Raw genomic sequence first — 27,720 nt, 5'->3', positions numbered from 1 at the left:
GAAGCGCTATTGAACTGAGCTTCTTGCCAAAAGTGCCATCAGCTGAATGAGGCATAACGCGTCCTTTGTTTTTGTTCTCTGAACATCTTAAAGCTCTTCATCAGTGAGACGGAGAAAGTGTCGTAGTGGCATCCATGACCAAACCGGAATGCTTCTCTTTGCTAGAAATATGAGAAACGTCGATGCAACAAGATAATCACGCACAAATTTGTCACTAATCATTGAGAAAAATGAATAAGATGAGCACTGAAGTGCGTATGGTTTTGACGTCCCTATGTGCAGCTCGTGCCACAGTGAATTAACTGCATTCGCCGCCATGTTGCCAAGTCGCGTCAGCACTTGCTCTCATCCAGACGCTTAGTTGAGACAAATGTACTGAAGTAAACTGACGCAAATTGGTTTTAAGCTGAGGCACTTGCATTATACCATGTTTGCGCACTTGACTGCTTCCTTCAGAATTTATTGACACCACAAGAGGTACACTAAATTTTCAAAACATATGGTCCCACGGCAAAAATGACAGCAAAGCGAAATATGTGTCTACTTAAACCACCATCGCGAGTGCAAAATACAGATATTGTTATCTATATCTTGCAGAGCAGCATCTGAGGGGAGGAATTACAGCGATAAGGCGATAGAGCAAAACACGTGGGTACATGGACGCCACGTACTTAATACAAAACGCACAAATGCAAAAATGTTGCACAATCTTTATTTGGAGGCTGCTTTCTTGAAAACTTTCCGAGAGGGCACATGATTTCATTGTCAGAAACAGTGCGTAAAGCGTGTATACGTTTATATATATATATATATATATATATATATATATATATATATATATATATATACAAGGCTATGCTTATTACAAGTTGCATCCGCAGCCCAACAAAACACAAACTGCAGGTCCCCGGCCTTTCAGAAACACAGAACATCGCTTTAAACGGTTACGGTTACGGTTATCCCCTTTATAACTTGCAAAATGCGACAGTTCAAACACAACCAGCAGGTCCCCGGCCTTGCAGAAACACAGAACATTGCTTTAAACGGTGTGTTTATAATTGTAATTGTAATTATGACTTGCAAAAGGCGACAATTCAAACACAAACATCAGGTCCACGGCGGCTCAGGACCTTTTATCAGGCGGTGACTTGTTCTCAGGTCACTCAGAAGCCTGGTTCAATGGATCAGCGCAGGCTCAAGGGGGTTCACCGGGGTTCACGGGCTCTGGTACGATGCCACAAACGTGCGGATCTCCATTGGGTTCAGCGTCACCTGCAACAACGATGGCATCAAGAATGTCATTTACCCGGAGAGATAAAAAATGCACATAAACAAAATATGTAGAAGACTGCTTATCTGAAATGAAACGTGTTCAGTGTGTTTATTTTTTGACATATCGTTTACCACGCATGATCTGAAGTGACACGTTGAGCCTTTATCAGGAGTCTGGAGAGCAAAACAAGCTGAGGCTTTTGGCCCGACCAGCCATTATCCGCCATTGGCTCACCAAAAGAGGTCACCGGTCACTAACGTCAGCAGGCCATTCTTGACGTACTTTAGGCGGGTCAGTTTGCGCGCAACGTCAGCAAGTCGTTCTGAACGTACCGTGAGCAGGTCGTTTTCGCCGTTTTTGCCGCGGTCCGCCCAAGATGCAGGGCTTCGGAAGCTCGTGGGCAGCCGGTTGGACCGCATGTGATCCCAGTGGAAGCGGTTGATGTCCTTCAGAGGCCTGTCAGCCGACAGGCCGAACTCCTCCACTGACGTCACGTTCAGGGTGGTGAACAGATCCTGCCACAGGCCATAATATATCTGAACGGAACACGTGGGCTTGCTGCAGTGGGAGCGAAAGTGCCCGGTAAATTAAATGCATTAGCCTCAAGGTCATGACAGCTTTCTTATTCACACCTTTCGGACTTTGCAATGGCGCCAGCCTGCAGTTAAAGGGAGTGTTCGACAAGTGTTTTGGGTTTTACACCACCTAGGGTTTTAAACCGAAATAGCCATCCTGAAGACCATTTGGTGCAGATCAGAGCCCTGTCTCTCTTAAGACCTAAAACCTCTATTTTCTAAGCTACACACCCGCGAAGATACGCAGTCTACTTCGTGGAAACTATTTCAAGATCATTCCGGCATGTATATCGCCATACAAACGTCATTCAAATGCCGCCATTTCAGTGGCCATTCGGCGTTCAATGTCAACAAGAATATCTCCGTCGAGTCGTTCATAACTGGCGTTCATGGACACGATTTCCATAATAACGGCCGTCATTTGGCTCCGAATCAATGCTGTGCAGGCTGCGTAAGTTTCAGCCACGAATCGCGTGATTTTCTTTGGTGAACAGTTTTGTGGTACCTTATACAAGGAGCTGGAGGTGGGTATAAGGTATAACAGAAACAGTACTTGTAATCAAATGACATAAGAAAAGCCCATAACGAAGTCTGCGAATAAAAGTAAGCACCTTACACTCACAGATAAACATGCAAGAACCCTACGAGAGAGGGCAAAAACACGAGCATATAGCCATATTTGGTTCAGGAAATACCTCCCGCACCGCCACGGCCACCTTTCGGGAAATCCAAGTACTGCAAGTGAGTGCTTGGGTGGCGAATTCGCACAGCCAGTCTGGCAGCACCTCAACGTCATACAAACGGTCTAATACGTAATCAAGCAATGACGCATTGGGAATACTAAGTAAATAGAGCAATTTGGTTGTCTAGAGCAGCCTTTTCCACTAAAACCGGTACCAATAGCTTATTTCATCATCTGCTCTGTCTGTCTGCTCGATGTCTGCTCCAAGATATTTAAACGTGGGACATTCCCTTTAAGTGTGCGGATGCTGACATCACAGTTGCATGCGTTGGTAGTTGTAATGAAAACAGCCACAACTCCCAGCAATACATCCATCAACAGGTCACTTTGTGTGTACGTGCATTAATGCAAACTAATTATCCTGTCCTTGCACGTCACAAATGATGACAAGGATCACGACATGCACACAGCCAGCTGACCTTGAGGTTAACGTCGACAGGTTTGCTGAGCACGGGATCCTCGTCGGCCTGGAATTGATGCTCCAGTCGGATCAGCAGCTGGTTCGGCTTGTACATCTCCAGCGTCAGCAGGTGCACGTTGGCAGGCAGCGGCCGCATGCCTGTGAACTGTAGCACACAGAGCTGGAACTGAACTGGAGACACCAGGCTGCCATGCCTGTGAACTGCGGCACACAGAACTGGGACACCACAGGGGACATTGGCCCACCTGCGCACACTGACCAGTGAAACGACCACACTGACTACGCGCAAATTCCTCTAAAGAGCTTGAGCCTCTTTCACTTTTCAGCAGCAAGGGGTCTGAAATCACGAGATGCTTTTCAACATGCATCTGGAAAACATGACGAGAGTAGGGGAAGTCACGAGGTTCTTAACAGTGGGGATAGTGATCAGACAACTAGCAAATGCCAAAACAAAGTTGAAAGACCGGTCATCCGTCGCACCTGTTTGACAGTGGTACTGCTGAGCCACTGCATCATGGTCATCATTGGCGCTGGAGCAAAGCTCAGCTGGGGCGCCATGAACATCTGTTCGGCGAGGTCGCGATGTAGCTTGGGGGCGTCGGCCGGGTCGCTGACCACCACCCAGTGACGACCGCGCACCACCAGACCCACGCCGAACTCGGTCTCGTTCAGCGGCTCGCCCACGCCGAACGCGTCGTCCTGCACCGTGCGGCGGTGCAGCTGAGGCAACAGGCGATGGTGGTGAAGATGGGGAAGGCGATGCCGAATGACATGTGGAGATGGACGAGAGTCGGTACATTCCCACTCGCGGTAGATATGAGAGTAATACCACTTATATTGTTCACCATCTTTATTGCACACCACGTTGATAACGCCATCAGCGTCTATAGCACATACAATTGGAATCCAATAGAGTTGGTTTCAAAGCCCATGCAAAGTGAAGACATTTCATCAATTATTTTACAAAATACCCCGTCAGGACCTGTGGGTATAGTGAAATATCATAAAATTGTATTCGTTCCACGGACATTAGAGTGAAATATCACGTCAACATCGGTCCGACCGAGTCTATCATCTCACTCCAATACCAGGAGCCCGGCGCTCGGCTCACATATCGCTAGTCGAAACAAACCATACATCGCGCTATACAGGGTGCACTACAAGTCCAAGGATCGTCGAGATTCCGACACATACCATCAGTTCCAGCTGGCCACTGGCGAGACTGCTGCCACCTTGTGACCGATCGGTAAGTACGGTCAGCTGGCTGTCGGCGTCTTTGATGAAGATCCGTGAGTTAACCGGGAAGTAGTTTCCGGCCACCGGCTCCGTGACATTCAGGGTCCACGCATCACGGTGGTCACGACGACCTGGGTCAATGAAAAAGAAACGATGCTGTACGGGCCCCACTAGGGGAGACGGAGTGGGTAACGACGAGAACTGGCTCAACATGCAGTCAATCTTTCCAACCCATGTTTGTCCATAACCTATAATTATGTTATAGCTGTTTCACACAATCATTAAGAAGTAAAAACCAGCTTAACAGCCTTTACCGGGAGACACGTGTGGGACCAAACCAATAATAAGTCTGTCATGCTGTACCACATCGTCCCAGAGCCCCCGGCAAGACTGGAGATCTATGCTTAAAATTGCGTTATAACTGTAAGTAACCAGCCTACAGCACCGGTTTCTCTTACGCTTCATCATCTGGCGTCCGTTGGAGTCTGTGTAGAAGGTGCCGGTAGAGTTGATGGCGCTGCTGAAGCGGCTGATCACCTCCTTGGCGACGCCGTCCCTGACAAAGGAATAGAAATATCACCAAATAGCAACACGTTTTGAGAAGAAAATCTAGTGGCTGTGCGCTTCAACATGCTCCTGAGTGGAATCTGCGCGACGGGAATGTCATGACAAGCGGGGACGACACTGCGCGACGGGAATGTCATGACAAACGGGGACAACACTGTGCTATGTGTGGTGGACGTTGCTAAAAGCCGAGGTGATATTTTACGCTCTGCTGTACGTTTGATTACCTACGGCTTATTCATGGATGGGACGTGCAGCTCATGGGCAATCTAATTCAATCTGGGAAGCTTTCCACATGCCGTTTGAACGTACACGTAAAATACGTAGATGCATATGCAATGCACGTAAATGCACGCACAAAGGCACGATAACATCAGCGCGCCAGTACGACACCCACGCGGCACGGCACTCCGCTGGCCACCCACGGCCGACTCACTCGATGGGAATGGGCCCGACCATCCACTCGACCTCAGCGAAGGGCTCGTCCTTGTAGAGCCGGGTCACCTGGGAGACCCAGTCCATGTCGAACGTGTGTCGGTACTCCTTCACCAGAGCTCCGTCCAGCGTCACCACTGACTGAAAACAAACGGATGATGTGCTAGCTGTTCAACGCTAACTTTAGAGGTGAGGGCACTGCGTATTTGGTTCAACCCTTTATTTCAAAGTCGGGAATGGCAACTACAAACTTCGATGGGGCGGCCAAATGTTGTAATACGCGCTTTGGTATAGACGTGGACTTGAAAGCAACTACGTTCACGCCAGGGTTGCTGATAATTACTTCGATGTGCCTCAGCTAATGCAGTTGATAAACGTACGACACTCAAAATAACAACGACGCGGCTGTGATCGCCCGAACGAGTCCCGATTTCCCGGCATGCTTCCTCGCTTCTAACTGAATAGCCTGCTTCACATACCGCCAATCAACGTTGCTTATTTCGCTCGTTATTCCCGTTTAGCTCTTCGCTTACCGTTGCCTTCATTGGCTTAGCCCTTCCTTTCGGGTGGAAGACGTAGGCCCCACTGGGTCTGTGCTGCGGCTGCCACGGTGTGTTGTTGGGGCTGCCATACCCCTCGTACCACATGAAGTTCTGATCCACCTGTCATCAAAGAAATGCTTTGTCTTGAGTGAACATACTGAAAGCGCTCCACCGTAAGTGTGTATACGCGTATAACATCTAACAAAATCTGTCATTTTAACTAAGATTTAAAAAGGACGTCTTGGCATGGATCGCAATGAAATCAATTCCTCGCTAAGTAAATGCGACTGACAACCACCATCTCAAATTATTGGGACATACTTCGAGCTGGCTGATCAAACGGTGGACAAAGAAGACATTACGTCATGCATTTTCTCCAAAGGAATTAGTATTCGTTTAAATTTTGTGGGCATGGCAATGTTCGACCTAAAATCAAGTTGAAAAACGTCATGCCGATCAAAGGTGTCCAGCATCCGTAACTGGCATGATATCAAATACGTGGTATATCTCTAAACCACATTTCATAAATGCAGCTGTTATCACTAAACGCATGCATGCACCTGCTTTCTCTTAAAGGGAGTGTTCTACGTTTGTAGAACTGAAATAGCCATCTTCAAGTTCATTCGGTGCAGTGCGCAGCCTTGCCCTTCTTAAGACCTAAACCCCTCTAGTTTCTGGGCTACACGCCACCGAAGATGTGCAGACGATTTCAGTGAGATTATTTCAAGGTCACCCAGGTGTCTATGTCATCATGACATTGAAATCCTGTCACTCAATTATCTATGAGGTGATCAAGGCCAAGAAAATATCATTGTCTCCTCGTTCACATCTGGCGTTCGTGAGCACGATTTCCAGATATAACAGCCGTTAATTGGCTGTCAAGCAATGTCATGCAAGGTACAGTGACGTAACCAAACAGTGACGTAAGGAGGAGCATATTAACTAAATAGAGAAATTGGGTGGTCCAGAGCATCCTTTTCTACTTAAAGGTACATCAATAGCTGTGAGTGACCTTATTTTATGATATCTGATGCTTGTTTCAGTATCTTCAAATGTGGAATATTCCCTCTAAAAGCCAGCATACCTTGACATCAGCATTTCCAGCGCGCATCCTGCCGAGCCGGAGGGTCTTGGGGTCAAGGTCGAGTGTCACGTGACCATTTGAGAGCGTTTGCAGACCGGGACGCTCTGAGGCGTGCTGAGAGGCGGTCCCATACGAAAACACCCGAACGTAGTAAGCCCTAAGGAAGGACGGCTAGTGTTGGTTTTCATTGTTCAGCAGTTCATGTTTTGTTATCGAGATGACCCAGATGTGACAGCACCAAAATAACACACTTGTCAGGATTAACCGCGTATCGTCAAGCCCTCGTCAACAAATGAGCCATATCATTCGTAATCTCATGCATCCAAAAGTCTTCCATGGACCGGTAACGGCACGTAAATATCAGCAACCCCGTGTCATCTGCAGCATTTCGAACAAACGCCTGGGGACAGCTAGCCGATCGCTCAACACTCACTTGAAGCCGAGAGGCGGTAGCGCAGAGGCCTGGAACACAAGTTCAACGTTGGCTGTCGAATCCCGGCCAGGGAGGTCCTGGACCTCGGCCGGAATGGGGATGAGCTCGCTGTCAATGGTCGCGCCTGCCAAAACACGCGGCTCCGGGATCAGGCCCTGAGCTCCATTCTCTAGATGTCCGCATGCGGCGAGGTCGCATTGGTAGCAGCTGATGCTCATATGGTATCTGTGTGATGACATGTACCCATTTTTCATTGTATATGTGACAAGGGCAGGCATGTGCAGTCAGCTATGGTTCCGAAAGAAAATTTGTCTTAAGTGCATGTAGCGGCGAACCAGATAAAGTGGCGCAATAATTTATGCTACGTGACAAGCTGATAGAAAATTTTGCATTCAAAAGCTGAGAAAGTATAAACATGGCATTCAACCCATGAAAGTATTACATCACCTTCGAGTGAGAAACACCCCGCCATTGGTGCCAAATGGTTTGCACCTGTCGGCCTCAGACTCACGGACCTTGCTCGTTCACCACGATGGCAGACTGTCCGGCCACCGGGATTCGAACCCAGGGGCTGACGCTCCGTGACAGCGGGTTGTACACGTACGCCACGAACTTGCTGCTCCGCTCGGTTACGTGACACGTGGACGTGTTCAGCTGATTGCAGAACGTCTGCGGCGGCAGGCCCGCCCGGCTGTAAATAAAACAAACAGGCAGCCCCGCGCGGCTGTAAATAAAACAAGCAAGCAGCACCACCCGGCTGTAAATAAAACGAACAGGCAGCACCGCGCGGCTGTAAATAAAACAAACAGGCAGCACCGCGCGGCTGTAAATAAAACAAACAGGCAGCCCCGCGCGGCTGTAACTGGAGTAAACAGGCAGCCCCGCGCGGATGTGAATAAAACAAACAGGCAGCACCGCGCGGCTGTAACTGGAGTAAACAGGCAGCCCCGCGCGGATGTAAATAAAACAAACAGGCAGCCCCGTGCGGCTGTAAATGGAAACAAAAACACGTCTGAAAACTGGTATGCAATGGCACAGTGGGGTTTTCGCTCGCCATCCAAAATATAATGCGTGGGTCATTCACTGGAAACGTTAACTGCACGTCATTTGCAAGATGATCCTTTCATAGTTCCTGTCAGCAGCGTATAGCATGAAGTGGGCAAGACATAATAGGGTTCCTAATACAAAGCATGGGCGCTGGTGTTTTTGCCTTCCAAGTGTATAGATATGACCTATGGTGTGAATGCTTGAGAACTGCACTCTCCTGAGTCCGATTGCAATGAAGTAACTCACACCAGAGCGTCGTTGACGGCCCCCCGGCAGGACTCCGTGGCCTCGCTCAATCGCTGGACATAGTCATCTGCGACGTGTTGCTTCTCAGTGCCTGCAACATCATCACGACCGCCTTCGTCAACATTATGACCATGAACAAGTTAAGCCCTCCTCTACCCTGTCATGCAGCGAAGTTCAAAACCAGTTTCCTCGGGAAGAAGCAATGGTGAAGGAATGATGAAGGAATGATGGTGATGATGTCGATAATTATTACGAGGTTGACTATGATAGGCAGAGACCGCCACCACCCCCACCACGCAATGGTGACATGTCAAGAGAGCGTGACCCAGCTGAATCCAGCAGTGGCCAGTCTGAATGGATCCGCATTTTCGCTGTCACCACTTCCACGAGCTTTGGTCTCAGGACGGACATTAACACACCTTGACTTGTGATGGAGAAATGCGCCACAACAAGTTGTTCTTCTTTGTCACTGAGTGATCCTTTCGAGCGTTCAGGGGGACTGCTAAAGCTGTGTCGCAGCGATCTGCTGATTGCCGTCAAAAATTACCAGTGTAATCAAGCGATGGCCTCCTCTCGAGCACGCTCCGGTCGCGGTTCGACAGACCTTCCGCTCCTCTTGGAACTCTGCCGGGGCGGGGGGACCGGGCGCCTGGTAAATGGACGGAGCGCGCGGAAGTCCGTGTGAAGCCATCCCGCAAGGAAGTGATGGTATGTACCGCGGGAGGAGAGTGAGCTGTCCGTGAGAACAGTGACCGGATGTCTGTGCGTTCGATTGACACCCCACGAGGGGCGGTTCACGCATGGCGTATCTTGTGATGGAAGGGCGACAATAAGGGCTACAATCGTGTCCAGATTAGTTCCGGTACCGACTTAGCGCATCTTGTGCTCGGTAAACGTCTTCATTGAGAGTGAAATCAACTCCAACCGAAAACTCAGGTTTGCAGCAGCCCAATGCAGGATAATGACAGTTATTCCGTACGGCCATGTTCATATATTTAACAGGTATTTTGCATATATACATATATCTGCATATATATGTATATATATATATATATATATATATATATATATATATATATATAATCAACCAAATAACGTACGCTTGCATAGCCACCGGCATCGGCCATGTATAGGATAGCCTGTCCGGACCGGTAACAGCAGCGTCACCTGTAACGGCGTCGTGGTGCTGGTTGATTCCCATGGCGTTCCGCAGCAGGTCTACGCGGCTGGGTTTCGCCGTGGTGTCCTCCGTTTGGAACATCGCCGAAAGCTGCTTGCAGACCTGAGTCAACAGACACGGATGACACAGTGGAATTGATTAGATAGACTCCGTCCGACCGTCCGAGTCCAGCTCCGAACTGGAGCACGATCTGGAGCACGAACACACACGGATGACACAGTGGTATTGATTAGATAGACTCCGTCCGACCGTCCGAGTCCAGCTCCGAACTGGAGCACGATCTGGAGCACGAACACACACGGATGACACAGTGGTATTGATTAGACAGACTCCGTCCGACCGTCCGAGTCCAGCTCAGAGCGATACCGCACTGGAGCACGATCTGGAGCACGATCACACACGGATGACACAGACGCATTGATTAGACAGACTCCGTCCGGCCGTCCGAGTCCAGCTCCGAACTGGAGCACGATCTGGAGCACGAACACACACGGATGACACAGTGGTATTGATTAGACAGACTCCGTCCGACCGTCCGAGTCCAGCTCCGAGCGATACCGCACTGGAGCACAATCTGGAGCACGAACACACACGGATGACACAGACGTATTGATAAGACAGACTCCGTCCGACCGTCCGAGTCCAGCTCCGAACTGGAGCACGATCTGGAGCACGAACACACACGGATGACACAGTGGTATTGATAAGATAGACTCTGTCCGACCGTCCGAGTCCAGCTCCGAACTGGAGCACGATCTAGAGCACGATCACACACGGATGACACAGACGCATCGATTAGACAGACTCCGTCCAACCGTCCGAGTCCAGCTCCGAACGATACCGCACTGGTGCACGATCGGTTGACGCCACGCGCGCTGGGTCTTGGTCCAGTCGGCCGGCCGCTGGACGCAGCGCGAGGCGTGCGAACTGCTCGCCAGGAGTCTCTACGACATGGACATCAAAAACTTCGTGGTGGGTGTGGCGCGCGGCCGGCTGGCAGAGGCGCCAGTGGGCGGGCTTTGTGGGGCCGTGTGACGTCATTACTGCGCAGTTGCGCAGGGAGGGGGGCACAGGGGGGGGGGGGGGGTACGTGTTCCCCTCTCCCAGGTTCCGGGGAGCCCGAAGGGCCCCTCGCAACCTTTCAATTAACGGCCCGATTAGACGGCCCAAAGGGCCCAAAAGGCCAGCTGGAGGTCCCACTCATGGCCCCCAGCTTGCAGGGCCCGGCACTCCAATGCCAGCCAGAAGGTCCTGTGCGCTGATTAGAGGTCCACTGAGTCCATGAGGGCCTATATTTCGGTCAGACACCACCAGTAGCGCACAGTCGGTTCCGTGGCGGCACGGTCGTAAAGGCCCATTTCCCAAGCAGGACAAATACGGAGTTAGTGATTTGCATTGCTCGGGGCCCACGGTTGGCGGCCCTGTGCTGGGACCCACAGGGACCCTGTGCTGTCAAGGTGCCCCAAGTTGGCCAGAGCCAGTGTTCGAGGAGGCCTGAAGAACCTAGAGGGCCCACTGGGTCCGACGATCAAGGACATGATTGGAGGGCCTAAGGGCATAAACGGGCGGTCTGAGTCTTATTCAGGGGCCCCGTACCTGCGAAGACAGACCCTCAAATAACGGTCAGAGGGCATTCTGCACCGATCGGGGAGCCCGTAAGTTGATACCAGCCTACGCATCGGTCAGGTACCGGGGTACCACACCGGCGGCGCGCCGTCGGTATGGGCCTGAGGACCTGCTTCCCGACCAGCTATGAAGCCGGGGTCAGGGATTTACACTGGTCGGGAACTTGTGTCTGGGTGTCCATTTCCCAAGCAGGAAAAAGGCCGCGTCCGTGATTGATATTGTTCGGGCTCGTTATCGTTCAGTGGTCCGCAGTGCCTAACAGGGCACTCTGTATCGACAAGGAGCCTCGAATCCGTCAAGGGAAGATTTGCTCAGCGGGGACGGGACGTGAGCCCAAATGCCAGGGGTTCTCTTGCGTTGGTGGGGACGCTCTGACAGTTGAAGGAAATATAAGGACTTATGACGACTGTTCACGTTGAGGTAATAGAAGAGTCCTGTGCCAGTCAGGGCCCCAGTATCCAACGGTGGGCTCTCCAGCCCTAATCCAGCATGGGCACGTTAATCTGGTAACTGGTGTCTATGCACCAATTATTTAACCACATGCGGAGAGCAAGGATGTTGTTGCGTCAGTGAGGGTTCCTGCGTCGATATGGGGCCAACTGCGCGGGTCAGAAGGTCCTCCGCGTCAGGGAGCGGACCAAGGTGATATGACGTATCCCTCTAAGGGTCTCCGGATCGGCCAGGGGATGCCTCCCCGTGTCACCAGAATGACGGCAAGAAAATGCACTGTGGATGAGCAGGATGGCCCTTCAGCGCCGAGCCTTTACCTGAAAGAAAAGAATTACCACTAGTGTTGAGAACAGCGTGTCGAGATGAACTCAAAGCGCACAGGGCCATCCCATGTTTCCCTGGTACCGTTCATTATTCTGCGGAATCGACTAGTGAAACAAATATCATCAAAAGGTTTGAGCCTGCACGCCGGGCGCCGATGGCGTGGTGGTGTACGCCCCAGCGTTAACCACTGCGCGTCCGTGAAACCACAGGTACGGAGTTCGATTCCCTCCGCGTTCATCCTTTCACTATCAGGGAGCCTCTTGCCAACCCTCTGCTCCCCCTTTGCCAAGGCTCTGACTGCGCCCCTTTTCCCGCGAAGTCTTATCTGGAAAGGATGGCTTGCTTTGGATCGAAATCCACGCGATATGGGCTATCGGCTCAAAGGATCACAGCCACAAGTCATGCTTGCCCCGATGTGCCATTTGAACGGCGACCATCACGTGTACCCGAATCATGTACAAGTTGACATGCCTTTTGGTAAGGTGCGCTGATGGGCGTTATCATGGGCGATACGGCAGTGGACATATCCTGGACCACACAAAAACCGTGTGATTGTCTTCAGGCCAGCTATAGGATGATGGGCCGGCCAATCTTGAGCACGAGCGTACAAACGCGTCTACACCATTTTCAACTAAATGCTTCCATTGAAAACTGATTTTGGTTTCTGTTCGTATATTGTCAAAAGCCTGAAAATGCTTAATTTATTCGAGAATCCATACACTTTACCACCACTGTACCTGGAGGAAGTTGTTGGACTTGCGGATGTAGCCCTTCTGCGCGGGCCGTGAGGTGAAGTAGCCACTCCAGTAAGCCCACGGATCACTGGCATACGGCATGAAGTCGTCCTGGCATGAAGAAATCGAAGCGCGCGATAAAACTATCTCGACTTATGGTTCAATGTATCAATCAACGTTGCATGCATTGTCCTCTTGTATTCGCTTTTCGGTCTACGATACTTTAAGAAAGGCTTTCGGACAGCAGAGTTGAAGTTTAAGTGTCATGCCTACTACGACAACGGGCTTACTGGACTGGCTCCGGGTCAAAAACCCGACCTGACCTCGTGCCAGAGATGATCGACTTGAATTGGACGACAGTAATCTGACCTGAAAGGTGGGCCAGACGAGTCCACTGTCGTGCAGAGCCTTCAGGTAGCAGGAGGGCGTGGAGTACATCAGGTTCACTGTCTCACCGTCGCTTTGACGCGCGTTGACGTACCTGAATAATCCCAGGGCGTTGCTTACAAAAGGATGGGTGTCAGAACTAGTCGTTAAGATTTATGTGCAGCTATGCCAACGATATATGAACGTTTACGGCATGTTGCAATGCCCAGGCCGCGGACAGGACAAACCGGGGCAAGGCCTTACGCTAATGAATCAATGTGGTGTTAACTTCGCCAATTATCATAAACGGAGACGACTGTAGGACGCAGAAGAGGAAAATGATCATGCCGTTATTAGAGTTAGGGTTGAGTGCTGACATTAATTCGCTACACATTCGCAAGGAGGCTGCTTAGTTTTAGTCAGAGTTTCGGCCATCAGCAAGTGAAAAATAAGAACTGTACATCTGAAAAGATGTTTTATTTTGTACCTGCAGCCTGCATGACTAGTCAATTCACTTGAGGGGACATCGATATAAAACAAACACGACTGAAGGGGACGCTGAACAGCACAACACGGGCAGAAGACATGGCGTAACGAGGGCGAGGGTAAGAGGAAGTCCTGGTCAAAATGGTTTAGTAAACTTGGAGGTAAGATGGATTTGTACACTGGTAAACGCCACTTAACAGCCACCTTGTACCCACGAAAGGAAGGTACGCGTTTGCTTTTGCAAAAAGGCGACGAAATCCCCATTTGTGGTCAGTACACGGGCATCTATTATATGACCTCGTGAAATGCTGCACAATGTGTTATTTGTCTTCTCTTTTTGTAATTGCCTCCTATATGAATATATAGATTTGACTGGAATCGTATTACTCCCATGTTATGAGAAAGAATAAAAAATGCGTAGAAACAGATAAGCAACGGAGAGATGGGGAGGACAATTAGTCAACTCACATGTGTAGGAGGGACCACGTCACAAAACAATGCTTTCGGGGTTTGGGTCCACCAAAGCGCAAACGACACCAAGGAACAGTTGGCCTTTGTCAAACAACTGCACAAACAACTGCACAGAAAATGGCAGACAGAGCTGAATGGAGACACGGAGCCCACTGGTGAGGTTTCATGGCCTGCCTCCCAATACTGCTCTGAGAGTTCAGTATCTGCGATATGTTTTATCGCCATCTTCCTTCATACGCTATAAGCCTTGAATGTTACGGACACAGGCTGAACATAACAAGAGGCGGTTGCAAATTATGCACGGAATTACCGTTTATCATCCATAGATGTAGTTTGCTCCCGCATGCCTCACAAACTACTTTGCTGTTGTTTCTGTGCTGAAATGCTCTGGTCAAACGCTTTGGTTCAAAGGCGGAATGATTCCTTTGCAGGTAGGCATGCACAAGCCTACTTACTTGATGAACTTGTCCATATTTTTGAACCACATATTGGCGTCTTGGTAGTTGAAATCGTCGCCCATGGTCATCATGATATGACCACTTCGGTAGGCCTTCGATTTGTTCTTCGCGAAGTCGATGAAGTTGTTCACCTGCAGATGCATAGTATCGATATCCTAAGCCATTTCAAGCAAAAAGAGTTGCAAGCACTTGCCTCATATCCGCACCGTAACACGTACTGTAGAGATTAAAGCACTATTTTCGGAAAATGCATACAGCAACGAGAAAATCAATATCGCAATGGTTCGCTGCGGGATCCTTGCTTACCGAAAACACTGTTTAAATGGAGTTTTCCACATTTGGAGGTAATGAAGCAAGCATCCAGATGAAAAGCTGCTCTAGACAACGCAATTTCTCTGTTTAGTAAATATCTCCTGCATACGTCGCATTCATACGTCATTTACAGACTTTCAAGCCAAACTTGGTCGTAGCTCGAAATTTGATTGAGACAAAGTGGCTGCTGCGGCCATCGTTGCACTCGGCTGTGCTGCAGCGAATGTGCCAACATTTGCTCCAACCTTGTACCTTACAAGAAAGACTTGAATGGCCGTTTTCTGAGGAAAATTGTCCGGCGGCAGGACAGGAAAAAACTTCGCTGGTCATTGCTCGTCTTGCACTGCATCACGCCAGGGTTGGCAGGTCTGGCTTGTCTCTGGGTGCGCGTCGGCGCCTCTCTCTGTCCGAGCGGGGCCGTCGGCACCTCTGTCTGTCCGAGCGGGGCCGTCGGCACCTCTGTCTGTCCGAGCGGGGCCGTCGGCACCTCTGTCTGTCCGAGCGGGGCCGTCGGCACCTCTCTCTGTCCGAGCGGGACCGTCGGCACCTCTGTCTGTCCAAGCGGGGCCGTCGGCACCTCTCTCTGTCCGAGCGGGGCCGTCGGCACCTCTGTCTGTCCGAGCGGGGCCGTCGGCACCTCGGTCTGTCCGAGCGGGGCCGTCGGCGCCTCTCTCTGTCCGAGCGGGGCCGTCGGCACCTCTGTCTGTCCGAGCGGGGCCGTCGGCACCTCGGTCTGTCCGAGCGGGGCCGTCGGCACCTCTGTCTGTCCGAGCGGGGCCGTCGGCACCGAGCGGGGCCGTCGGCACCCCTGTGTGTCCGAGCGGGGCCGTCGGCACCTCTGTCTGTCCGAGCGGGGCCGTCGGCACCTCGGTCTGTCCGAGCTGGGCCGTCGGCACCGAGCGGGGCCGTCGGCACCCCTGTCTGTCCGAGCGGGGCCGTCGGCACCTCTGTCCGTCCGAGCGGGCCCGTCGGCACCTCAGTCTGTCCGAGCGGACCCGTTGGCACCTCTGTCTGTCCGAGCGGGGCCGTCGGCACCTCTGTCCGTCCGAGCGGGGCCGTTGGCACCTCTGTCTGTCCGAGCGGGGCCGTCGGCACCTCTGTCTGTCCGAGCGGGACCGTCGGCACCTCGGTCTGTCCGAGCGGTGCCGTCGGCACCTCTGCGTGTCCGAGCGGGACCGTCGGCACATCTGTCTGTCCGAGCGGGGCCTTCAGCGCCACGGTCTAGCTTTCGGCGCCACGGTCTGTCCGAGTGGGGCTGGGTATTGCGTCACCCACAACACTCCTGAAGATGTCACGGAATGTTTTCCTGAACCTCTGGTGTCAAATCGAAGTTGACCATGGGCCAATCACGCACGGTAGCTCGTCATGAGCCGACCGGCCGGTATATCGGTGACCAGTACCGGCCGGTATATCGGTGACCAGTACCGGCCGGTATATCGGTGACCGGTACCGGCCGGAATATCGGTGACCAGTACCGGCCGGTATATTGGCGACCGGTTCCGGCCGGTATATCGGTGACCAGTACCGGCCGGTATATCGGTGACCAGTACCGGCCGGTGTATCGGTGACCGGTACCGGCTGGTATATCGGGTGACCGGGCGCGATCGGTTCACTGCGACCGCGACCTTTAAACCAACCGGAACTCAGGAAAATCGGCAAATGAAAAATGCATTTTGTCGACCTCGAGTAGCTGTCATCCATCCCGGGTCACGCGCACGGAGATTAAAACTAACACCTTATGACAGCGGCCAGTATGCAGCCAGGTATCATCAAATCCAAAGTCATCGTTTTTAGCAGGTTCTGTCACTGATCATCTATTCACGCCAAGTTATGCGAAAAACACAAAACCAGCAGATAAACGCCTTTCGTTGTTTGTACCGCAACGTAGGCTTAGATCACTAATTCCTTAAATGAATGTTTGGCGCTGCATTCACCTGTCACGGGTCTTCTTTCGGATGTGATCAGATATGATCAGAGCAGCTATGATCATTGGTGTAACTGCAACCAATACGTGTCACCCATGGTTGTTAATACGACAGGAGCTGTGCGTTTCTTTCAGCGTTCGGACGTTTTTGACGCAACGTGCCAAGCGTTGCTACGTCCCGCGGATTTGATCCTCTGTCACATACCTACGACGTACGCTCACGGATGAAAATGGAACGGTAAGGTTAAGCTACATGGGTTACACAACAAAATGCATTTTTATTCGCAGTGAGATGTGTCCACATGCTTGCATAGACACGGGTGATTGCGTTTTTCCAGTAAGCCGCGGGCGATCTATCCCCAATTTTTACCAGAGCCTTTAGAGACGAGTAGTCTTGAAAACTGTCGGTGATTTTGCGCGAGCTAGTGCTCGTTGTTTTGTGCTTGAAGTCCAGCGGCTCTACAGATGTCCCCATTTTGACACAACAATGGCATAGCTTCAAAGACTTAGGAAGTTAACAAATTTTTCTAGTGATGATGACGAATGGCTGGCACCGCACTAACCGTAATATCATCACACGCGCAAACGTCTTTTTCAGTTTTTCTTTCACAATTTCAATCGATTTTTTCATTCAGCATTCCCTGGAGGCACTTGCTGAAGGCAGCAAAACTGCAGGTCTTCATTTCTGCGATCCCGCGACAATGAGACTATTCACTCACTGACCCTCTCCTGGGCTCGGCCTCGTTTATTCGGAGCCGGCGTCGAATTAGATGCGTGCTGGATTGAATTTCATGTGTCCGATTCCAGGCGTGCTGGGCCGGCACAAAAGGCGACCTTGCTCCGGCTCCAGGCCAGATTCGAAAAAAGAAATAACGCAGCTTCAGACCATTTGTTCGTTTCTTCTCACGTTGAGCTCCAGCTTAACTTCATACCATGGTTATCGATGCGCTGTGAGCACTCTGAGCGCAACACTTTATCATCTACACGACTCTTGAGGGACGACAGGTACGTAAGGTCGATTAATACGCACTTGTCAGACACTGTCCTACAGTTCCGGAAGGATGTCGAAGTTTTGAGACTTTGATAACTGGTGTTGGTATTTAAATGAATGGTCTCAAGGTCAAGGTCACAGTTCTCAGCAGAGTGAGCCGATCGTGATCGGTCATGCAGTGCCGGCCGGTCGACCCATGCTGTGCCGCTGTGTGCGATCCGTCAATGTTTATATTAAATTCACAACCGAACTAGATGAGATGCAATCGATATGTTTCGTTAGTTCATACAATTCAATGACTTTCAATTGCATATCGGTTTAAAGAAACTCAAAAGGACTACGTTTTTCTTCAGAAAATGAGGTCAAAGGTCAAATTAAGCCACCATATGTACCTAGTGGACTTCAAATGTTATATTGATCAATATTTTAGAAAAATATGGGCATATATATTTTTGATGCACTTTTCCTAAAGATTATTGTCTGCACCCTATTTTCGCTAGAACAAGTTGAAAATAGGGTTCGTAACGTCATCGCATATTTCTGTCTGCTTCTAGTTCCTTAGCGATACGCCACGCAACTCTAAAACTCGCGGGTCAAGCATCCAACCCCCACACAAACGTGGAGCACTCACTTAAAAGGAATGAAGAATGAGTGAAGATGGGCAGACCCATTTTGGTGGTCGTCGTTCATTGGCTTCAAATCAATGTTGAGCAAACTGCGCAAGTTTCCATCACGAATCATGCTTTGTGGTACGTTCTATAAAAAGTCGGATATGATTGCTAGTCATTACGGAAATAAGACTTGTGATGGAATGACTTAAATAGCGTGCCATAACTGAGCATATGAACACAACGCTCATCTTAAATTCACTGATAAATATGCCAGGCCAACACGAAAAATGACCAAAGCAAGACCACATAACCATACTTAGTTCAGCAAATACCTCCGTTAACGCCACGGCCAACCCTCAGGAGATTGAAGTATTACCTGTGAGTGCTAGGGTGGTAATTTCGCGCGACTGGTTTGGAAACGCTTCGATGTCATGCACACGTTCCACGATCCAATCAAGCAGTGACGTAATGAGCAGCATATGTACTAAATATATAATTGCGCTGTCTGCAGCAGTCTTTTCCATTTCAAGCATACCAATGGCTATAAATGAACATATTCATAATTTCAAATGCGGAACATTTCCTTAAATCATGGTCAATTTTCGGCGAGACATTTGCGCTGCCGAACCTGCTTTAAAACATCTTTTAAAGCTGCCTTAGGCAAATGATCCTATCGTCTCAGCCAAGCAAACGCAACCGAAGCCTTCCCGGAGAACCCCACGCTGATGACCACGTCGCTGCTACCCAACGTCGGGGAATGCGCTTCAGCCTGCACGAAATACCTTGTCCTCGACATTGTAATCCCGGAGCCGCGAGTCGTCCATGATGGGCGGATCGTTGCAGTTCACGTCGTAGCAGTGTCCAGGGGGCGGAGAATAGTGGCGGTACAGGACGCCAGTGAAGAGGTCTCCCCCAGCACCTTCGGGTTGGAAGAGACAGCCCCAATCAGGCTCGGGGCGACGCCCAGCGACACCAGGCGACGCCCTTGAAGGACGCCAAAGAACTCGGCACACGGAGAGGGGTACTGCTCGGTCACGTCAGGTCCAGGCAGGGAGAGGGTCCAGCCAGCTCACGTCCTGCTCGGTCAAAGGGTCCGCACACCAGCCGCATGCTGATAGACTGTGTTCCTTGAGATGTCTCGTCTTGCGTTGAGATGCATGCCTGGGTCAGCATTTCTTACCAATGCTTCGTTCTGTTCCGCCACCGGTGTCACTCCGTTTCCATGGAAACGCGGTAAGCGCGTGACTGGCGTGGAACGTGATCCAGTAATGCGCATGGCCGCTGCCCCTGTTCGCTTCGGGCGGATCGGTGGTTGTTAAGCTGACCGCTGGTCCTGTTCCCTTCGGGCGGATCGGTGGTTGTTAAGCTGACCGCTGGTCCTGTTCCCTTCGGGCGGATCGGTGGTTGTTAAGCTGACCGCTGACTCTGTTCGCTTCGGGCGGATCGGTGGTTGTTAAGCTGACCGCTGGCTCTGTTTGCTTCGGGCGGATCGGTGGCTGTACAGCTGACCGCTGGCCCTGTTCGCTTCGGGCGGATCGGTGGTTGTTAAGCTGACCGCTGGCCCTGTTCGTTTCGGGCGGATCGGTGGTTGTACAGCTGACCACTGGCCCTGTTCGCTTCGGGCGGATCGGTGGTTGTTAAGCTGGCCGCTGGCCCTGTTCGCTTCGGGCGGATCGGTGGCTGTACAGCTGACCGCTGGCCCTGTTCGCTTCGGGCGGATCGGTGGTTGTTAAGCTGGCCGCTGGCCCTGTTCGCTTCGGGCGGATCGGTGGCTGTACAGCTGACCGCTGGCCCTGTTCGCTTCGGGCGGATCGGTGGTTGTTAAGCTGGCCGCTGGCCCTGTTCGCTTCGGGCGGATCGGTGGTTGTTTGGCTGACCACTGGCCCTGTTCGCGCCAAAACACTGTGGTAATACCATCGCTGGTCAACCCCTGCTGCAACGCTGCCATAGCGTGGGCAATGCAAGAAATGACAAAAATGAAGACGAAGTGACAAGGGAGGAAAGAGAAAGACAGGTGCAGGAGAGAAGCGACAGACATATGTGAACGGACAGACACATACCCATAAAGAGGCGTGACAATCGCATTTACAGTCATACTTACCTGTTCAGCGCATGGCGCCACAGTCGCGGCTCATGCATGAGTCATTCACCACTGGTCTTACTTAATGAGCTTATCCGTACTTTTAAACCAGACACTGGCGCTTTGGTTGGTCAAATATTGCCCCATCGGTTTGGGTATATTTGTTCTACAGGCTTTTGATTTATTTTTACAATATTGTGCAATTTTCCACCTTAAATGCATTTCATAGGTTTTGATGACCAATTAATTTAATTTTGCGGTGGAAATAACACGCCTAGTCTTTTAATATCAGTTAGTCACTGATACCATAGCTGAATCGGAAAAGACATATTTTAAGCAGAGAGCCAATACGTGTCTCGAACAAGCAATGAGCTGACACGGAACAAAATAAATAGAACATACGCTACGGATAACCGATTCTTGCTAGCATACGTCATTGGAACAAAATGAAAATGGATGGCTTTCATGTTGGAGATGAGGAATATGTTACAAATATCACCAAATCATTGTCATCTATCAAAATTTTTGGTATCACAGCAACTGATGTCAATGCATTGCTCACTTTTTATCATCCTTCAGTGACTTCATGTCACTGTACATTAAGGTGTCCGACACCACTGCATAAGGCACTTTAACCTAAGAAACAACGGAATGTCCTACACACACGATGGCTCTGACCACGATTCCACATGACATTGTGCGTCTGAGAAACCAGAGGTACGGGGTTCTCAGACACAACCGAGATATCCTACACACACGATGGCTCTGACCACGATTCCACATGACATTGTGCGTCTGAGAAACCAGAGGTACGGGGTTCTCAGACACAACCGAGATATCCTACACACACGATGGCTCTGACCACGATTCCACATGACATTGTGCGTCTGAGAAACCAGAGGTACGGGGTTCTCAGACACAACCGAGATATCCTACACACACGATGGCTCTGACCACGATTCCACATGACATTGTGCGTCTGAGAAACCAGAGGTACGGGGTTCTCAGAAACAACCGAGATATCCTACACACACGATGGCTCTGACCACGATTCCACATGACATTGTGCGTCTGAGAAACCAGAGGTACGGGGTTCTCAGAAACAACCGAGATATCCTACACACACGATGGCTCTGACCACGATTCCACATGACATTGTGCGTCTGAGAAACCAGAGGTACGGGCTTCGATTCCCCGCGGTGCTCACTCTTCCTGCCAGGGTGAGAAGCGGGCGATATCATACAGCCTCCGCCGCTGAATGTGTCGTAAAGCCCCATTGACGATGACAACGCTTCCCGCTGACCTCACCGACACCCGGCCGGCTGACCTTGGTCACGGTCCGCACCGTGAGAGCTGACCTTGGTTGTGGTCCGCCTGCCACACCATCTCCATGTCGGTGTCGTTGATCCGCCTTTTTCGGTCGTCGTAGTCAATCCGGGCGAAGAACAGGCCGTCGAAGCCCATCTGGGCGAACAGGTTGGCCTGTGGCGGAGTGCACACATGTCATGAAGTGTGTGTCATCAAGCAAGGTGTTTGGCCACACAGTGCATCGAAAACAGCTTTGGCACTTGCTTGTTCTGTTGACGAGTTTCTGATGGACTAGGCAGTTGGCCAAAATTTGGTCGTGCAGGGTTAGCAGCGCCGGCCTCGTTCTGTTCTTGGCCCCCTCACATGCTTCCACTGACCTGCTCCTTGGTGTGGCCGAAGGGATCGATCTGCCACGCCACCCGGGGGATGCCGCAGGTACCGAAGTGGTCAGACAATGTCCTGGAACCAGGTCAGGTCGCAGCGACACCACAAGGACTGAAATGGTACGTGGTGTCCAGGACCAGGCACAGGTCACAACGGGACACTAGCTGGTTGTGACTGGTTTGACTAGACACTGTTTGAGTGGCTTTGACTTATTTAAGTGGTTGCACTTTGTTCTCTAGCAGGAGTTCCTTACGGAATCCGTGTCATAATCGTGTTCTGAAGCACGCCCAGGCTGTCTTTCTGCCACCTGGTAGCGATATTTCCTCATTCCGAGCGGCTTGCGTCATCGTCTAATCCCGAGGGGCCCTTGATATCACCTCTCCTCGAACAGCACGACCTTCAGAACTCATCTGCCGAGCGGCATGTGTTATCACCTCGTATTGGGAGACCTGCGTTCTTAATCCAGCCAGAGCAGCAACTGTTCTCACCTCACCCCGAGCGACAAATGTTCTCACCTCATGCCGAGCGACATTTGGTCGATGACGGCGTTGTAGTGGACGCAGGCCTCGTCGTTCATGCTCCAGCCGCCGCCGATAAACTCGAGCCGTCCCTCGTTGACGAGGTTCTCCACAGTGGCGATTGTCTGCTCGTCCTGCTGCAGGTACCAGCGCCAGAAGAACGCCGTCTCCACGTATATGAAACTGAGCACCATTGACGTGGGTCAATAAACACACTCAGCTCTCAAAAATTACGTAGAAAGTTTTCGGGTTGGCGTATCAGCATCCCAACGACGTCAGGGGGAGGCTTTCAGCAACTTTTTTAGACAGCTGCCCCAAAAATTACGTAGAAAGTTTTTGGGTTGGCGAATCAGCATGCGAACGTCAGGGGAGGCCTCCAGCAAAGTTTTTTTTCTTTAGACAGCTGCCCATCAGCATACAAACTTCATCTAACATTTTGTGGGTTTCTGGCGGAGAGGCGTTTTTTGGATCCAATAAACTGATAAGGTGTCTTGTTCCGATCAGGCGAACAAATTGTCATGATGTTTGTGCACAACGAGGCTTTGGAGGATTGCTCTCACCGTCTTGAAGAATCCTTGACCAGTTCGTCAATGACGGAGTCCAAGATGTACTGGACGCCGGCCCGTTGTATGTCATTCTTGGCTGAAAAAGGAGAACAAAGTTGCGCTGGACGAAACACTAAGGTGAAACATAACATATGGTCTATCGAGCACACGCACATCTAGAAGCATGCTCATGAATTACAGGCACAAAACGACACAAGACACAGATGAACACCTGATTCAATGCGCAGATGAGAAAAAGACGAAATATAGAGGCACAGTGGAAGTGACAGTGGCACACAGTGGACGCAGCATACAGGCACATAATGGACGCAACATACACACGCACAGTGGACACGAAATATAGACGCACATATCGTCGAGCCGTCTAATCAGAGACATCCGATCATTGTGACACTCAGCGAGTTCTTGGCTCAGGACCGTCTCATCAACGGGTTTTGCTTTGTATTCTTTCATGAGGATCCTGCCCCCCCCCCCGCGGCAATTTTGGTAAAGGCCCAATTTTTTTTTTGCTGCCGGGACACTGCGCAACTGCATAACTAGCATTCTACACAAACAACGTCCATTTGATAGATGGTGCAAAAATGAAGATTATAACCGCTGTTCTGCGAAATAAAGAGTGCTACACTCGTTGAAAAACGCGCTTTGAGAGGGAGGCTAAGTCCGCTACCTTAGACCCGCCACCTCTGCCGACAAACACTGCGAGACCGCCTTCGAGCCCACCACCTCTGCCGACAGACACCCGTGGCCGGTATGCCTCCAGCCCAGTCCCTCATCGCCCTTCACCTCCGTAGAAGTACTGGTCGACGGTCTTCAGCCAGCCCACGTCGTCGTGAGTGTGTGGCACCAGGTGTACGTTCAACATGTCCGGCTTACCCGTCGGACATTTCTGAAACATGACAGAGTGAGGGTACACGTTCAACATGTCCGGCTTACCCGTCGGACATTTCTGAGAAATGACAGAGCGATAACCGAAGGCCACTTCGGTTTCCGCACGGTACGCAGATATGGAACGCGCGTGGGTATGTATGACTAGGATGGACACAAAAGGAGCTTCAACGATGGTGTACAGACGGAGTGGGTGTGTATGACCGGGGGTGGATACAGAAGCAGCTTCCGCGATCGCATATAGACAGAATGGGCATGCATGACCGAAATGGACACAGAAGGAGCTTCCGCGATGGCGTCTTGCTTACAAATTTTAAGAGTGCGTACGCACGACTCACCCATAATGAGACTTACATTAAGTTGCGCGATTTATACGAGCTTGGATCGAAGAAGCCGGTGCTCGTGGGCACGTTCTTTGTGGCAGGTCTGTCTGAACCACGAACTTAACCACGCAAAAAAATGGCCCAGCGGGTGTGCGTTGGAGAAATGACATAGGCTGATAGTTCGTTGTAAACCGTTTAAAAGAAGCGTTACACATTTGCATGGGATTTTGAACTGAAATGGTCGTCTTAAAGGTCATTCAGTGCAGTTTACAGCCCTGCCCTTCTTAAGACCTAAACTTTTCTAGTTTCTGAGCTACACGCCCGCGAAGATGTATAGACTATTTCGGGGAGACAATTTCAAGGTTACCCAGGCATCCATGACGCCATAATGACGTCATTAAAATCCTGCTATTTCATAAGCCCTGCGGCGATCAGGACCATGACAAATATAATTGTCCAGTCGTTCATGTCTGACGTTCGTGGGCGCAGTTTCCAGATGCATCGGCCGTCAATAGGCTCTCAGTCAATGTTGTACAAGGTACGATGACATATTGAGGAGGCTACTCAGAAAATAGAGAAATTATGTGGGCTAGAGCAGTCTTTTTCGCTTAATGGAATACCAGTAGTAATAAGTGAGCTTGATTCATCAAATCTGATGCTTGCTTTAATATCTTCAAATGTGGAACATCCCTTTGATGTTAGGTCTTAGAGCCAGTCGCAGAATCATCACACAGGAGTTGCAAAATTTTGCAAAATTAGCTGGAGGAGCTAAGCAGTGAAAATGGAGAAACCTACAAAAAAAATCCGCCAACAAGCGGGTTTCTCCCCGGCTTTGGCCCACTGTCTTCACAAAGTCGGGGGCGTGGCTGAGGCCCGGACTGAATCGGAGTCTACACCCCGCCATACAGAGTTGTTAGGTCATTGGAAATTGCGCTATCGTTCTCGGTGTTACACAGCCGAAAAGTAGTTGCACCAACTTCGTAAAACCCGGACCTGTGGGGCATTTCGGCGTTCACCAGTATTCCCACGCCCCGCTTCACGCGCGTGGAGCGAAGCGCCACGGGAACTCACGTCATATCCGCAGATCTGCTCTCTGGGAGCGCCCAGGACGACCACCGCCATCGCCAGCATCATCAGCCACATCTTCACTTCCTGGTCGTGACGCCAGCAGCCACAGGTCACGTGTCACGCACGACGTGCCGTGCTCAGGTCACGTGTCACACCTGACGCCCTGACCCTGAGACCACGTGACACACCTGACGCCCTGACCCTGAGACCACGTGCCACGCTCGCCGTCCTGTCCCCAGTCACACGCAGTCCTCGGACTGCCGTCCTCAGAGGACTGTAGTCCTCTGAGCGTGATGCGCGGCTCTGAGCGGCCCCGTCCCGCGACACCCTCTGGACGGTGTCGACGGCTGGGAGGGGAGCGGAGCTTCCGTAGACGCAGGAGGCGAGTCCTGCGGGGTGTCGTATCAGGCACCGGTCGTCTGTACCTTGTTGGATGGAGCGTGAACACCCCTGACCGCTGAACCCGTCCCCGTCCTCCACCCCGCCCCGGTTCCCCAGGTGGAGGCGAGATCCCTGCCGTCCCGCTGGTTATCTTCTATCTGTGAGCTGCTGCCTGGCGCCAGGCGTGTTGGTGCACGAGTTCTCAAGCGCCTCCCACTCTGCCGACCTGCATCCGCGCCTGACATGCATCCGCTTGGCCCAGGCTCAGATAGCACGGCGAGACGGCGGCTGTTTTGGTTCTCACCAGCCGTGTGAAGAGGGTCGGAGGAGGGGCAGGGTGTAGGGGACGGCGATGGGTGACAGATGGCGGCGTCGGCAGGGGAGGGGGAGCCCGGGGGCCTCTCTGCGGTGCTACGGTACATATCGCGTCGGCCCTCGGTCGGCCTCTTAGGGAGCCTGCAGCGATCATGGCGCACTGCTCAGCAGAGTGACGTAAGGAGACTCGACTGCGTGGACGCGATCTATGGAATCAGTGAAAGCTGATGCCGGTCCCAACAGCAGCCGAGTCATGGAGGCCGGCGTCCGGTACCCGCCGCTCACCTAACACGATATTTCATGTCTAGACTACGGCCGGTCACTGCCTTTTCAGGGAACTTCTCGCATCCATCGCCCGTGCACTTTTTCAGAGAATTTCTCGCATCCATCGCCCGTGCACTTTGAGGAGCCGAACTACCAGGCAATGCATCCAGCTGCTGCAGAATATTGCTCTTGAAAAATAAGACGTGGATCTAGAAAATGGTTTCAGTCTGTAAAGACACTGCCGCTAAAATATGTCAAAAAGTCGTCCAGGTTCGCAGCCTCCGCAAACAATTTTAACGTTAAATGTATGTCAAATTGAATGGTTTAACGTTTCAGGCTGCAAGAGGAACAACAGGCGGGCTCAGTCAGGGGTTTACAAAGTCCCACACACGGTCTTAGATCAGAACATTACTTACAGTGATCATCAGTCAGTACGAACCTCAGGAACATGTATAGCCTAAAGGTGTTATTTTAAGCAGTCTCATCATAAAGTTTGTACGTAGGGCCTAGTCCAGCATAGGGATTTTTTGACATATTTTAGCCAATAAAATCGCTATTTAGCCCCACAACGTCGAGCTAGTCCTGCTAGCCAAATACCAGATGTGATACTATTGTAGCAGGGACCTACAGCAAAACGAAAATGCACGAAGAACATTGCAACAGCAGGTAGCGAAAGACCAAGACACATCGATATCGTAACCCATTCAGTGCGGTGATGGCGGTAGGAAAAGAATTTCGCGCCATCAACAATTGAGTACTTTTGTGATGCATCGGGTACTCTTGCGAGTGCTTGTCTGATAAATCCATGCCTCGTGATCAAGAAATATGAATTATTGCTACCGAGTGAACTGCCGCACACAGTCCACTTGCCCACTGCCAAATGCGATAAAACGCGTGTTTCCGCCCGGGATCGAACCGGGGACCTTCCGCGTGTTAGGCGGATGTGATAACCACTACACCACGGAAACACCTGGTCAAGCGCTGCCAACGAAACTATATAAATAACATACCTAAAAATTCAAGTGCGCTAGCAATGCTATATAATGCTTTGCAATGTGCATAAACTTCGTCAGTATTTCTTGTGTAATATTTTCAAC

The 27,720-nt window shown here is 51.0% G+C and overlaps 1 protein-coding gene and 1 non-coding gene across 2 annotated transcripts; both read right to left on the bottom strand.

Annotated features, from left to right (window-relative positions):
* Positions 1–854: 854 nt before the first annotated feature.
* On the bottom strand, positions 855–25,980 carry LOC119104419 (lysosomal alpha-mannosidase-like). Its single transcript, XM_037228116.1, has 23 exons — positions 25,667–25,980; positions 24,171–24,273; positions 23,382–23,463; positions 22,819–23,004; positions 22,297–22,378; positions 21,970–22,093; positions 19,314–19,438; positions 14,691–14,824; positions 13,282–13,393; positions 12,916–13,023; positions 9,766–9,880; positions 8,599–8,689; positions 7,821–7,996; positions 7,306–7,429; positions 6,873–7,029; positions 5,780–5,908; positions 5,248–5,387; positions 4,706–4,803; positions 4,206–4,378; positions 3,492–3,731; positions 3,010–3,156; positions 1,606–1,788; positions 855–1,272 (listed from the first exon to the last, which is right to left on the bottom strand). Exons 1-23 carry the CDS (start codon positions 25,736–25,738, stop codon positions 1,216–1,218), a joined length of 2,958 nt encoding a protein of 985 aa, XP_037084011.1. The 5' UTR covers positions 25,739–25,980; the 3' UTR covers positions 855–1,215.
* A 1,538-nt stretch (positions 25,981–27,518) lies between these two features.
* TRNAV-AAC (transfer RNA valine (anticodon AAC)) lies at positions 27,519–27,591 on the bottom strand. Its single transcript has one exon. It is a non-coding gene; the product is annotated as a tRNA-Val (tRNA).
* Positions 27,592–27,720: the final 129 nt, after the last annotated feature.

This window comes from Pollicipes pollicipes, unplaced genomic scaffold (genome assembly GCF_011947565.3).
Source record: "Pollicipes pollicipes isolate AB1234 unplaced genomic scaffold, Ppol_2.1 Scaffold_6052;HRSCAF=7182_pilon_pilon_pilon, whole genome shotgun sequence".
NCBI classification, from domain to species: Eukaryota; Metazoa; Arthropoda; class Thecostraca; order Pollicipedomorpha; family Pollicipedidae; genus Pollicipes; species Pollicipes pollicipes.
This window is presented reverse-complemented; position numbering and strand designations above follow the sequence as displayed.